The 12,234-nt window shown below is 49.0% G+C and overlaps 1 protein-coding gene across 3 annotated transcripts in view; it reads left to right on the plus strand.

The window, feature by feature from the left end:
* Sema6a (semaphorin 6A) overlaps positions 1–5,479 on the plus strand; it is a 130,887-nt gene extending 125,408 nt beyond the window's left edge. For all 3 annotated transcript variants that reach the window (XM_004651556.2, XM_045133261.1, XM_045133262.1), the window contains one exon: positions 1,161–5,479. In XM_004651556.2, coding sequence (XP_004651613.1) covers positions 1,161–2,374 — 1,214 coding nt within the window. In that variant the 3' untranslated portion in view covers positions 2,375–5,479. The remainder of the gene's footprint in view (positions 1–1,160) is intronic.
* The last annotated feature ends 6,755 nt before the right edge of the window (positions 5,480–12,234 follow it).

Below are 12,234 nucleotides of genomic sequence, written 5' to 3' on the forward strand. Positions count from 1 at the left end.
CACAATCTTGGATAGGACATAAAGAAAAAGTTTATTTTCATCAGAAGTTTAAGGGCTGTGTGGCATGAGTTTTGGAGGGGATAAAGATTTTTATTTCATTTCATTCTAATTCTGTGCCACTGGTACTTGCCAGTAAGATACATTAAACATATTCCAAAAGAGTTGATTTAGTACATGAAAAATGTGTCTCCGGGGACCAGAGAAAGTACATTTTCTGTCTTGCTATGGTTTCCATAATCGGAACACTGTTTACATTTCCTCAGCCCATGCAGTGCCTCCTGATGTATTCACGCTCTTTCCCTCTCCAGAGACAGGGATGGAGGTGTTTGAGATTTTTAATTTTTTTAGCTGCCGGCATCAAGCACTTTATATCTGACAGTTGTGATGTGTATTCTTACTTGTATTTAAAAAAAAAAAAACTTCAGTGTTTGCATTTGATTAGTGTCGCTCAGCTTGGTGGCTGATTAAGCAAGGCGAGGAAAGCAACTTTCTTCAGAAACACAGCATCCTGGTTAATGTGGCGTAAGATTATAGACGGGGTGGTCACGTGATTTTTATTAAATAGATGAGCTCAGCTGAAGAACTCTTAACGGTGACAGCAAGCCCTAAGAATATAATTATGGAACCTGATATTTCACAGGGCCCGGAAGTACGTATTCTCTCCGTTCCAGGAGAAAGCTTAATTCCGAGTTAGATAGCATGTAGCACATTCACCTGAAGTTGAGTGTGGGTTTTCTCTTCTGGTGGAAAAATCAGCATAAATACTGTAACCTCTGAGCTCGAGCTATTTTCTTTCACTGTTGATGACACCTGTTCTGTGTTCCTCTGGCCGCTTGGAAAAGCAGGTTTACTGTCCCCAAGCAGAGGTCACGAGGCCACAGTCTTCATAAGAAAACTCCCGAGTGGAAGTTTTTGTCTTGTTAGGTGATGGGTTCATTCAGCATGCATAAAGTTCGTCCAGACGCAAAAAAAAATAACTCATCCTAATTCTGTAGAAGACTGAGAGAATGAGTAAAAAACTTGAAGGCTCAAGCCTTTCACAGGTGCCCAGAATGAGGTTGCAAAATCATGGCCTGCAGGGAGGGGACCGGGCAGCAACATCCCTCCCTCTCCCCCCGCCCCCTCTCCTTTCTAAACGTGGTGTACGATGTCTGTTACAGGAGTGATCCGGGAAAGTTACCTCAAAGGCCACGACCAGCTCGTCCCCGTCACCCTGCTGGCCATCGCGGTCATCCTGGCCTTCGTCATGGGGGCCGTGTTCTCGGGCATCGTGGTGTACTGCGTGTGCGACCACCGGCGCAAGGACGTGGCGGCGGCGCAGCGCAAGGACAAGGAGCTGGCGCACTCGCGCCGGGGCTCCATGAGCAGCGTCACCAAGCTCGGCGGCCTGTTCGGCGACCCCCAGTCCAAGGACCCGAAGCCCGAGGCCATCCTCACGCCCCTCATGCACAACGGCAAGCTGACCACTCCCGGCAACACGGCCAAGATGCTCATCAAGGCCGACCAGCACCACCTGGACCTGGCCGCCCTGCCCACGCCCGAGTCCACGCCCACGCTGCAGCAGAAGCAGCGCAAGCCGAGCCGCGGGGGCAGCCGCGAGTGGGAGCGGAGCCAGAACCTCATCAACGCCTGCACCAAGGACATGCCCCCGCTGGGCTCCCCGGTGATTCCCACGGACTTGCCCCTGCGGGCGTCGCCGAGCCACATCCCCAGCGTGGTGGTGCTGCCCATGGCGCAGCAGGGCTACCCGCACGAGTACGTGGAGCAGCCCAAAATGAGCGAGGTGGTGGTGGCCCAGATGGCGCTGGAGGACCAGGCGGCCACCCTGGAGTATAAGACCATCAAGGAGCACCTGAGCAGCAAGAGTCCCAACCACGGGGTGAACCTCGTGGAGAGCCTGGACGGCCTGCCCCCCAAAGTCCCGCAGCGCGAGGCCTCGCTGGGTCCCCCCGGCGCGCCGCTGTCGCAGGGCGGCCTGAGCAAGCGGCTGGAGATGCACCACTCCTCTTCCTACGGCCTGGACTATAATAAGAGGGGTTACCCCACGAACTCGCTCACGAGGAGCCACCAGGCCGCCACCCTCAAAAGAAACAATACTAACTCCTCCAATTCCTCTCACCTCTCCCGAAACCCGAGCTTCGGCCGGGCGGACAACCCGCCCCCCGCGCCGCAGCGGGTGGACTCGATGCAGGCGCACGGCGCGCAGCCCGCGGGCGCCGCGGTGACTGTGTCCCGGCAGCCCAGCCTCCACGCCTACAGCTCGCTGACCAGGTCGGGGCTGAAACGCACGCCCTCGCTAAAGCCGGACGTCCCCCCCAAGCCCACCTTTGCTCCCCTCTCCACGTCCATGAAGCCCAATGACGGCTGTACATAATGCCCGGGGGTGGGTGGGGACCAGGAGTCGAGAAAAACACAGCACCGTGAGCTCGCCAGACCTAGCTCAGCAAGGCTCTCCATCTGCCTCCAGTCTCGTCGTCCGTGCTACCCAACCAAGACGGGGAGGGGGGACCCCCCCCCTCGCCCCCCGCCGCCGCTGCCGCAGCCCTGCGAGAGCTGGGCACGCTTGAGTCCTCCTGTCGGGGACACAGGGGTACTCTCGAAAATTGGGCCATGGGGCTTGGTGAAGGTGTGCAACGGTGGGACTCACCTCCACGCTCTTCCTTCCTCCCCTCCCCCCTCCCCCACACCCTTACAGCAGGTCGGACCCACAAAAGACTTTTAAGTATCATCACGAACATGAGCCAAAAGCACATACCCACCCCGTGCGCACACACACAGACACGCACACCCCCACACGTGCACACACACACACAGAGGTGAACAGAAACTGCAACGTTTTGGCCATGACTCCACGGGACGTTACCAAATTGGGCTAATGGTTCCAATCTTCAAAACACACTTTTTTTTTTAATCATGAAAATTTAAAAAAAAAAAAAAAGGACAAAAAAAAATAAAGAATCCATTGATAAATCTAACTCAGACTTTAACAATGGCAGAAGTTTACTATGCGCAGATACTGTGAAATGCCCACCAGTGTTACAGCTTTCTGTTTATAGCAGATCCATGCCATGTTGGGCAACTATGTCATAGATTTCTGCTCCTCCTCTCTTTTAATGAAATAACGTGACCGTTAACGCAAGTAACTCTTTTATTTATTGTTCTCCTTTTTTTTTTTTTCCTTAAGGAAAGGACTCTCAAATATCCTATGAACAGCTGTTCCGAAGCCCACTGAAAGTTAAGCTATTTAACGTGAAATCCATTAACTGGAATAATTGAGTTTCTTTATTTTTACAATAAATTCACTGAGTAAATAAGTTGGAGCTGGGATTCTGAGCTTTTGTTTGGACTATTGGGTCAGTAGCTAAAGGAAGGTGTTCCAATGGGGATATTTATTTAAATCTATCTCCCAGTTAATTTGCTGTTCAGGTCTCTGGCTAATTAACATGCAAAAAAAAAATCAGTTTTAAAGTCCTTCCAGATCCGTTTAGAAGGGCATGTCAGGTCCCGTTGCTCACCAACGTGGCTTTGTCGGTGGTTCCTAGCTGTCTGTGAAGGCACCAGCTTGTGGTGCCCCATCTCATTTCACCTTGCATGTGAGACGGCAAACAGAATCCACAAACAGTGTGAACTGGTTAATACGCTGGCTGCTACCTTGCATAACTTAATGGTTTGATCACACGGGTTTTTCGTGGGGTTCCATCTGTGAATAGCCTGTTTTTCCACATGTAAATTTGTGCCTTACACCTGAGTTGTGTACACTTGTAAACTGTCATGATGAGCAACCTTTATTTCCTCTTGAAATAAATGCAGATATTTATTTAACGCCCTCCCCCACCAGCGCCCCTGGAGGACTGGAGTCTAGCAGAAGGAAGAAGAACCCCGCCGTGCTCGGGCAGCGGCCTGGGAAGGCCGGGCAGCGCCACGCCCTCCAATTCACACTGCCTTCTAGTCGTGCCAACTTCAACCACCCCTTTGGCTGTGTGGCGAAGCGTGGACCCCAGTGTTGTGGGTGGCAGATTCCGTTCCTCTGGAGCCCCCTGCTTCCTTTATAGTCCCAGATCATTTCAATATGGGGACATCCTCACTGGGCAGCAGCAAGCCCCCATTGCTGCTGTATCCACGGGCTGAAGAACATGCTGTGTGGAGTTGGGCCAGCGACTAGGAGTCTCCCAGCCATGCATGCCCTCAGCACACCCTGCAATGCACACAGAGCAACGACACGGGAATAGATGCAGGCAGGCTGGTCCCTGCTGCTGTTAATGAGTAACTCAAAGTACAAGGCCAACCACAATGGATGCTGCAAAAACCGTTGACTGGGGCAAAAGAAGTTTTTTTTATTATTATTTTTTAAATTTCTTTATCCATTTGTTATTTGTAGAGGGAGGGGATGGAGTGTGTTCCCTCCCCCCCCCCACTTGGTTTTCATTTGCTAAAGCACACCGAAGGGACTTTTGTTTACTCTTTCATGAACAAAAGAATTGTCAGCATACTGTAAACCTTGAGCATTGTTGTCGGTGAAACTGTTTAACAGTATGTTTGGTGGTCTTTTTGTTTTCTTTTTATTTCCAGTTTAATCTGGGTTTAGTTTTGTCTTTAAAAAAAAAAAAAAACAATAAAAGCTTTCAGAAAAAGACTGACAAGGACAGTTTTGAGTTGGTTAGTGACAGAGTGGCATCTCCACAATCAGCAGTCACCTTGAGCCCTGAGTGTGCGGGGGAGAAGTACGCGGCCCTTCGTCCCAAGAGTCCCTTGCAGATTGGCTGTTGTTTGGAGTAGCTTATCTATCGGTGTTATGTTTGCGTTGTGTTTTGTTCTGTTTTGTTTTTTTTTTTTTTCCTGTTTGTTTCTTAGTAAAAATCGGTGTTCATGTCCTGTGACCTCTGTACCTGAAACCATGAAGACTTTTCTAGAAACAGATCATTTTCTCCCTTGCCCTTTCTTCGCCAATGCAGAAGTTAGGAAGGTCATGGGTGTCTTGTCACCAGGTACCTTCTCCTCACGCTTGACTCCCAAGAGTGTTGACAGCCCGGCTCTACCCGGGTTCGTGGGCATCAACTGCCTCAGCTGTGTTAGCAAACCCACGTCTCTGAATCCCACAGCCCATCACTTGCGGTGTTAACCCCACAGTGCCCACACGTATTCAGCTGGTCTTTGGCATTTAAGTGTCCCCCTTCCTTTTTTTTCTCCTACCACTTGTCGGGGAGGGTCCGTAAGCCTGAGTGTGCCTTTGCTTTCCACCCTGGCTGGACACTGTAGACAAACTCAGATTTATATGTTGTAAAGTTGTAAAAATATTGTGACGTCACCAATTGCCCTTCCATCTCCACATACCCTAACATCCGATTCACGGTTTAATGTATGTTGTAAAAAAAAAAAAAAAGAAAAAGAAAAAGAAAGAAGAAGAAAAGAGGGAAAAATAAAAAGCAAGGAAAAGGCTCTTTATTACTTAAGAGTAATAAAACCAGACTGTTCTATATTATCTTTTGTGTCCTGAATGTTTTTTTTATTTATCTCCTCATGTTTTTTTCTTTTTCATTTTTTTGAAGCCACTCTCCTTAACCCTGCCCTTCTGGGGTATGATATGATTCTCTTTCTTCCATTTCTATCTGGTTTCCAAAGCATAAAGAACTGTGCAGTTAGACATGTTTGTTTGCAATATCTTCGCCCTGCTCCCTCCATCCAACTTGCTGATGTGTTTTCTCTGCTCCCAACCCCAGCCTGGAGCAGGATTTTTGTGGAAGTCCCCGGTAATTAAAAGGCAGAGCACGCATTGACTCCCTCTATTCATTTTATGCATTTCCTTTTTATGGGCTTGTTCATCATCAAACATTTACGGTAGGCTTGATAGTTTAAGAGTTCAGGGATAGGATTTTAGTATGTAGGGTCCACTAAAAATAGATCGTGCACAGCTGTGACTTCAGCCTTTTTACATATTAATGAGATGGATCTGGTCCTTATTAGCATTTCTCGCTCGCAATTCAGAAGCCAACTGGTGGAGTTATATTGAGAGGTGGCACTTGGTTTTTATTTTGCAGAATGGTCTTATGAAATGCAGAGGTCAGTGTCGTTCCCCCCCGCCCCCCCGGGGAATTTTAAAACACTTACTTCAATAAGGCCATTGCTGAAGTGTTTTATTGTTGACCTTCATTGATTAAAACAATGTTTTAGCTCACTTTGAGTCTGAGAAGCCTCAGGTCGAGGCCTGCAGCTCACACATACTTAGTGATGGCTTGGCCTGGCTCAACCATGCTTCTCCAAGTCACTTCCAGTTGTATTTTTTTCTTTTTTCTTCATTGACATGTTCATATATGCATATAACATATTTTGATCTTGTTCTCCCCAATCCCTCTCTCTTACCGCCTACTCCCACCATTAACACACTTCTGCCTCGTGAATCCCCACCTGACTTCTGTGCCTTCTTTTTCGACCCACTGAGTTTAATGAGCATCGTTTGCATTATCATAGGTGGGAGGTTACTGATCACAGGATGGCGAACTCACCAGTAGCTGAACCACCGAGGAACCTGAATCTCCCTCTCCCAGCAACCACTAGCTGCTACTAGGTAGTCTTGGAGGCGTACGCTTCTCCCATTGAAGGTGATGCATCGACAGGCTCACTCTTGTGCAGGAGTGCGCAGCTGCTGAGACTCCATGAGTGCAATGGCCATGTTGCGTCCAGAAGACGGCATTCCACAGCTGTCCCCCATGCCTGCTGCTCCGAATGGTACATTTTGTCTGACCCCTCTGCCACGACGTTCCTCGAGCCTTGGAGAGGGCGGTCTAGCTATTCTGTTTGAGGCTAGCACACAGTAGTCACTTACTCATCACTGTATTAGCCAGTGCCCATTGCAGCCAGTAACTTCTGCCGTCAAGGCTTCTAGCAGTTCTAATCTGTGGGAAGAAATACAGATGTCTGGCACGCTGTCCATTTAGCATAATCACAATAGCAGGTTCTCCCATGCGGCCTACTTAACAAGGCATAGGCTTTAGGTCAGGTTTACAGTACCAGGTATGAAATCCCTCTGGAATGGGCCTTGTATCGAATGAGAAAACAGTTGGTTACTCCCATAGTCTTCAGGCCACTGTTGCACCAGTGGGCATATCCAGCCTGGCAAGTTAGTTGTGTACTAGACTCCACAGTGGAGTAGGAATGTTGTGGCTTTTTTTCTCCCACAGCTCCCATAGCACTTTTTGGCATGAAGAAAACCAGCTGGCAAGGAGGAAGCTTATAGCTCCGTTTCAGCATAGTTTCTCTAGTCATGTTTGCTTAAGTCCCTTTCAGTTGTGTTTCTTTTTTTTTAACTTTTTATTTATTTGTTTTTATTTACTTATTTGAGAGCGACAAACAGAGAGAAAGAGGCAGACAGAGAGAGAGAGAGAGAGAGAGAGAATGGACACACCAGGGCCTCCAGCCACTGCAAACGAACTCCAGATGCGTGCGCCCCCTTGTGCATCTGGCTAACGTGGGTTCTGGGGAATCGAACCTCAAACCAGGGTCCTTAGGCTTCACAGGCAAGCGCTTAACTGCTAAGCCATCTCTCCAGCCCTGTGTTTCTTTTTTATTATTATATTTCACTAAACTTTTATTGGCATACATTCATTGTATATAGTGATGGATTTCATACACACATTTTCATATAAACATGTCATGGAATTTGGCCATATTTGCCATTTGTGCTTCTTGAAGTATATCCATAATGCCAGGCACCATTAGGCACAAGGTTGACCAACCAGCTTTTTACAAGGAGAGATTAACACGGCCCTGGTAATTACCGTTCAGAAGGAAGGACCAAGTGCCGTAGGAAGTCCCTCGGAGCTTAGTGTCAACTTCTGAGCTGGTTCTGACAAGAGTTCTAGCCAGGTAGCTTGAGCAGGGACCGTGACAGCGCCTGGCAAGAGCATGCTGGGGACAGGCATCAGGGTGTGGCCTTCGGGTGCCAGGGTTCCGGCTACTAGGCAGCGGAGCACCAGCTGGCTTGGAGTGTGACACTTCAAATCCATGCTTTCAAAAGCTCCCTAGAGGGCTGGAGGGATGGTGTAGCAGTTAAGGTGCTTGCTTGTGAAACCTAAGGACTCAGGTTCAAGTTCCCAGAAACCACATAAGCCAGATCACAAGGTGGTGCATGCATCTGGAGTTTGCAGTGGCTGGAGGCCCTGGCTCTCTCTCTCTAATAAATATATATATTTATTTGACAGAGAAAGAGAGAGAGAATGGGCATGCCAGGGCCTCCAACCACTGCAAACGAACTCCAGACACATGTATTCCCTTGTGCATGTGGCTAATATGGGTCCTGGGGAATCGAAACTGGGGCATTTGGCTTTGCAGGCAAACACCTTAACCGCTAAGCCATCCCTCCAGACACACACACACACACACACACACACACACACACACACACACACACATATATATATATTAAAGCTACCTGGAAGTAATGGGGAAAACTGGCGGGTGGGTACTGGAGAAACTCAGGCAGCTGGCTGCATGCCACGCTGGTAAGAGCAGCACAAGAGGAGAGGCCACCTCCGCATGCAGACTCTCTAGGACACAGGCCAGGGCCACCCTGAGAGCGTCCCTCTTATGCCAGACAGCAAAACTTCCTTCTCACATGATCGACAGGTTTATTTCGCTTAGATGTCCTGTTGTAGAGCTCAGAGAAGCTCAACCAGGACAGGAAAGGCAGGGGGAGGTTGTTAGGGAGTTAAGACCACCAAGTGAAGGCTTGCACTCGTGATCCCAAAGCTGACAGCACAGTGCGGAAGACAAGCCCCCACCACTCAGGCCATCAAGGCAATGCTTGACAGGAAGACGCACATGTCTCAGCCATCCTTTCTCACGGGAAGCCTCACGCATGCCCCGCCCCGCGCCAGCCGGGCACACCAGTGACCTTCATCCAGGCCAAGGCAAGGGCTGGGCAGAGGCTCTGGGTCTGAAGCAAATGCTCCCTGCAGTGTGACCCGATACTTGTCTGGTGGCTTTTGCTGCAGTCAGTTTTGTGCTGGTCTGGAGAAGGTGGCAAAGCCCGAGCAGGCATAGCCAGTAGTTTTGCTGGAGCCCCAGGGGGTGCCCCCACTTAGATGAGAAAAATCCTTCAGACCAACCAGATTTTTAATTGCTGTGCCTGCTTGCTTGAGACCTTGTTAACAGGATCGGAGGCTGCTGAAGTGTATCCTTGGACTGTTGTCCCTAAGGAGCAGCTGTTCCCATACAGATGTGATGCTAGGTGTTTTCATGGGTCCCCGGCGCTGATATTTGGAACCTGGCTGCTTTCCTGCAGGACCATGTTAGGTAAATTCAGCCTTACAAGTTGGCAGAGGCCAAGCAAGACGCACCACAGCCACACCGCCTGGCTTTCCTGGCCAGACAAAGGCTCTTTCAAAACAAAGTCAGTCAGCCAGTGAAAGTGTCAGAAAGGAAACTCCAGTTTCAGCCCCTGGAACATTTGGCTGGAGGGAAATGGCCCGGGGGGGGGGGGGGATTTAAAAAGAACCTTGTAGAAGAGAAAGAACACGATTAAGCGCATAATCCTCGTCCTGGAGCGGCATGGTGACAGCTGGGCATTTGGACCCAGCAGCCCTTAGAAACCTCTATCTCACGCTCGTCTTAAAATCAGGTGGTGATGTGTCTCTTATCCAGAAGTGGGATAGAAGGGCTCACATTTATTGATCGGGTCTACCAGACAGATGGGGTTCTTCAATATGCCATTTAGAGGATTGTACATCCTCAGCTCCAGCCCCTCTGGGATGGCTGGAGGTGAGGTGCGGTCGACCTCAGCAGAGGGTGAGGGCTGAGCTGATGTGCATTAAATGTGGCTGGGCAGAAAAATGTGCAGATGTCCCCGTAGTAATGGGAATGATATTTGAGCCAATCAAGGGAGGCAGCTGAGTGGCAGAGGGTTTCCCATCCCCCTCTGTAGACACACACACACACACACACACACGCACACACTGTATGCCCAAGCTGTTTTTTCTCTTGGTACCTTGAATCAAAAGTATCACAGAGACCAGAACCTGCTTCTTTTGAAGGTGGCCCCTCTGAAAACACCTGCTCCTCTTTCCCTGGCCAACCTGCATCTTGCCTAAGCATTTTCTGGTGAAAAGGTAGGTGGGGTGAGCTGCCAAGGCAGCTGCAGGAGCCTGAGTGCTGGTCCCTTGCGGCAAGCCAGTGACCCTGGCCGAGGTGGCCAACAGCTTCTTCATTCTTCCTAATCTCCTTCAGAAAGAAGGCCCTCTGGAGAATGATCAACATCCTCCCCAGAGCACATCCCCATCCCGCTGACGTGCTGGCTGTCACCGTGGTCCAAATAAGGGAAGCCACTGAAAGAGAAAAGCAGGTGACTGTGAAATCAGAAGCATTTCTCATTGGTAGTTTTCACCACCAACAAAAACAATCAGATGAAGGTGACATTGAATATCATACCAAATCCCAGGAACCCATCACAAAAGAAATCAGGGCAGGATTCCCAGGTGCCTTCAGGATGAGGAAAAGATTGAAAATTCAGTGTGGGAGGGAGCCGATCACTCTTTGTTTCTTGGGTATCATGACAACTCCCTGATTTCATGCAAAGGAGGCGAGAAAGCGGGCTGTCCTCAGCAAAACCCAATGTCCACTCTCTGGTGAGGGTACGGAATGTGTCGCATACCCAGGGCTGTGTTCACTGCACAAAGTATGAATGTTTGATATATAATAATAGAATTATTATTAATTGTCTTAATGTAATAATAGAATAATAGAATTAACATTTAGTTGATTAATAAAAAAGTGGAATGGGGGGTGCTGGAGAGATGGCTTAGCAGTTAAGGTGTTTGCCTGTAAAGCCAAAGGATCCCGGTTCGACTCTCCAGGACCCACATAAGCCAGATACACAAAGGGGCACATGCATCTTGAGTTCATTTGCAGTGGCTGGAGGCCCTGGCATGCCTATTCTCTAGCTCCCTCTCTCTGCCTCTTTCTCTCTCTCTCTCTCTCAAATAAATAAAAATAAATAAATAAAGATTTTAAAAAAGTGCAATGGTTCCCACCACCATAGAGGATCGGGGCAGCCAACTGTCCATAACCGTTTCACTTTGCACTTTTAGCCTTGTATAATTTGCAAGCAGAATCTTACTTACCCTATGGCTGGGTCCTCATCTTACCCTAGTGTGATTGACAGCTACACAGCACCGCCCTCATCTTACAGAAACTGGAGCTTGCAGAGGCGGGGCCCCTGGGAGCAGCAATCAACAGTAGCTGAGCTTCATGGACTTGGGTGTTGACCTCATCCCTGTGGCCCTCTTGGGGACACCTCGGGTTACACAATCACTGTGCCTCAATGCAAGGGAAGAGCCTCCAGCAGCATTTCCCAAGAGGGATGGTCACAACAATCAAGTCCCCAGAATAAAAGCAAGGAGCACACATTCTATTTTGAGAGCATTGTGCTCCAATATTTTTCATCATTAAAGAACACATCTTTTCCTTCCTGAGTCTGCACAGGCCTGTGTCCTGCAGGAAAAGAGCCAGGCAGGGTGGCCGCCCTTCTTGGGGTTGTACTCTGCTGCTTCAGGGGTAGTGATAGGCCATCTCTCCAGGCTAGGAAAAAAAAAAAAAAAAAAAGGATAGATGCTTGATTTAGCTACTCCATTTCTACCGCTGTCACACGGATCGCAAAAGAAATTTCAGAAGTTCTCAAGAAACCAGGTTGAATGAGGAGCAGAAAGGAAACATCCTACACTTTAGCAGGGTGAGGAATTTGCCCAGCCTTCTCTTTAAAGGCTGAAATAAAGATTAGGGGGAAAGGAGAGGTGTGGAGGAAGTATGATTACAGTGTTGTCCTTCCAGGCCAGCCCTATAGGCTGCTGTTAATGGCTAATCAGGTCACCTGCCTACAGAAGCAAACCTTCAAGAAATACAAGGCAGGCATCGCGTCTACAATCTCAGATTCTCCTTTCCACTGAGGGCCCGTGTTGCAGTAGACACAGACTCATCCTCTCTGAGCTAATAAGCTAACAGAACGGCCAGCAGCATGGCCCGCCACGCACGTCACATCACCCCGAAGAAGCCAGCATCTTCCCTGCCTCTGACAGGTGACCTCAGATCCCACTAAGGGAGTGGTGGGGTGGGAAGGGGTCATTCTTCCCCAGATCCCACTGTTTGCCTTGTGCCTGGTTGGTTACGGCTTCATTTGTTTATGTGACAAACAAAGCTCTGCTTCCAAGCCACAGAGCCTTTTCTCCATACACAAATGCATGTTTTAGT

Source organism: Jaculus jaculus, chromosome 14 (assembly GCF_020740685.1).
Source record: "Jaculus jaculus isolate mJacJac1 chromosome 14, mJacJac1.mat.Y.cur, whole genome shotgun sequence".
Taxonomy (NCBI): Eukaryota; Metazoa; Chordata; class Mammalia; order Rodentia; family Dipodidae; genus Jaculus; species Jaculus jaculus.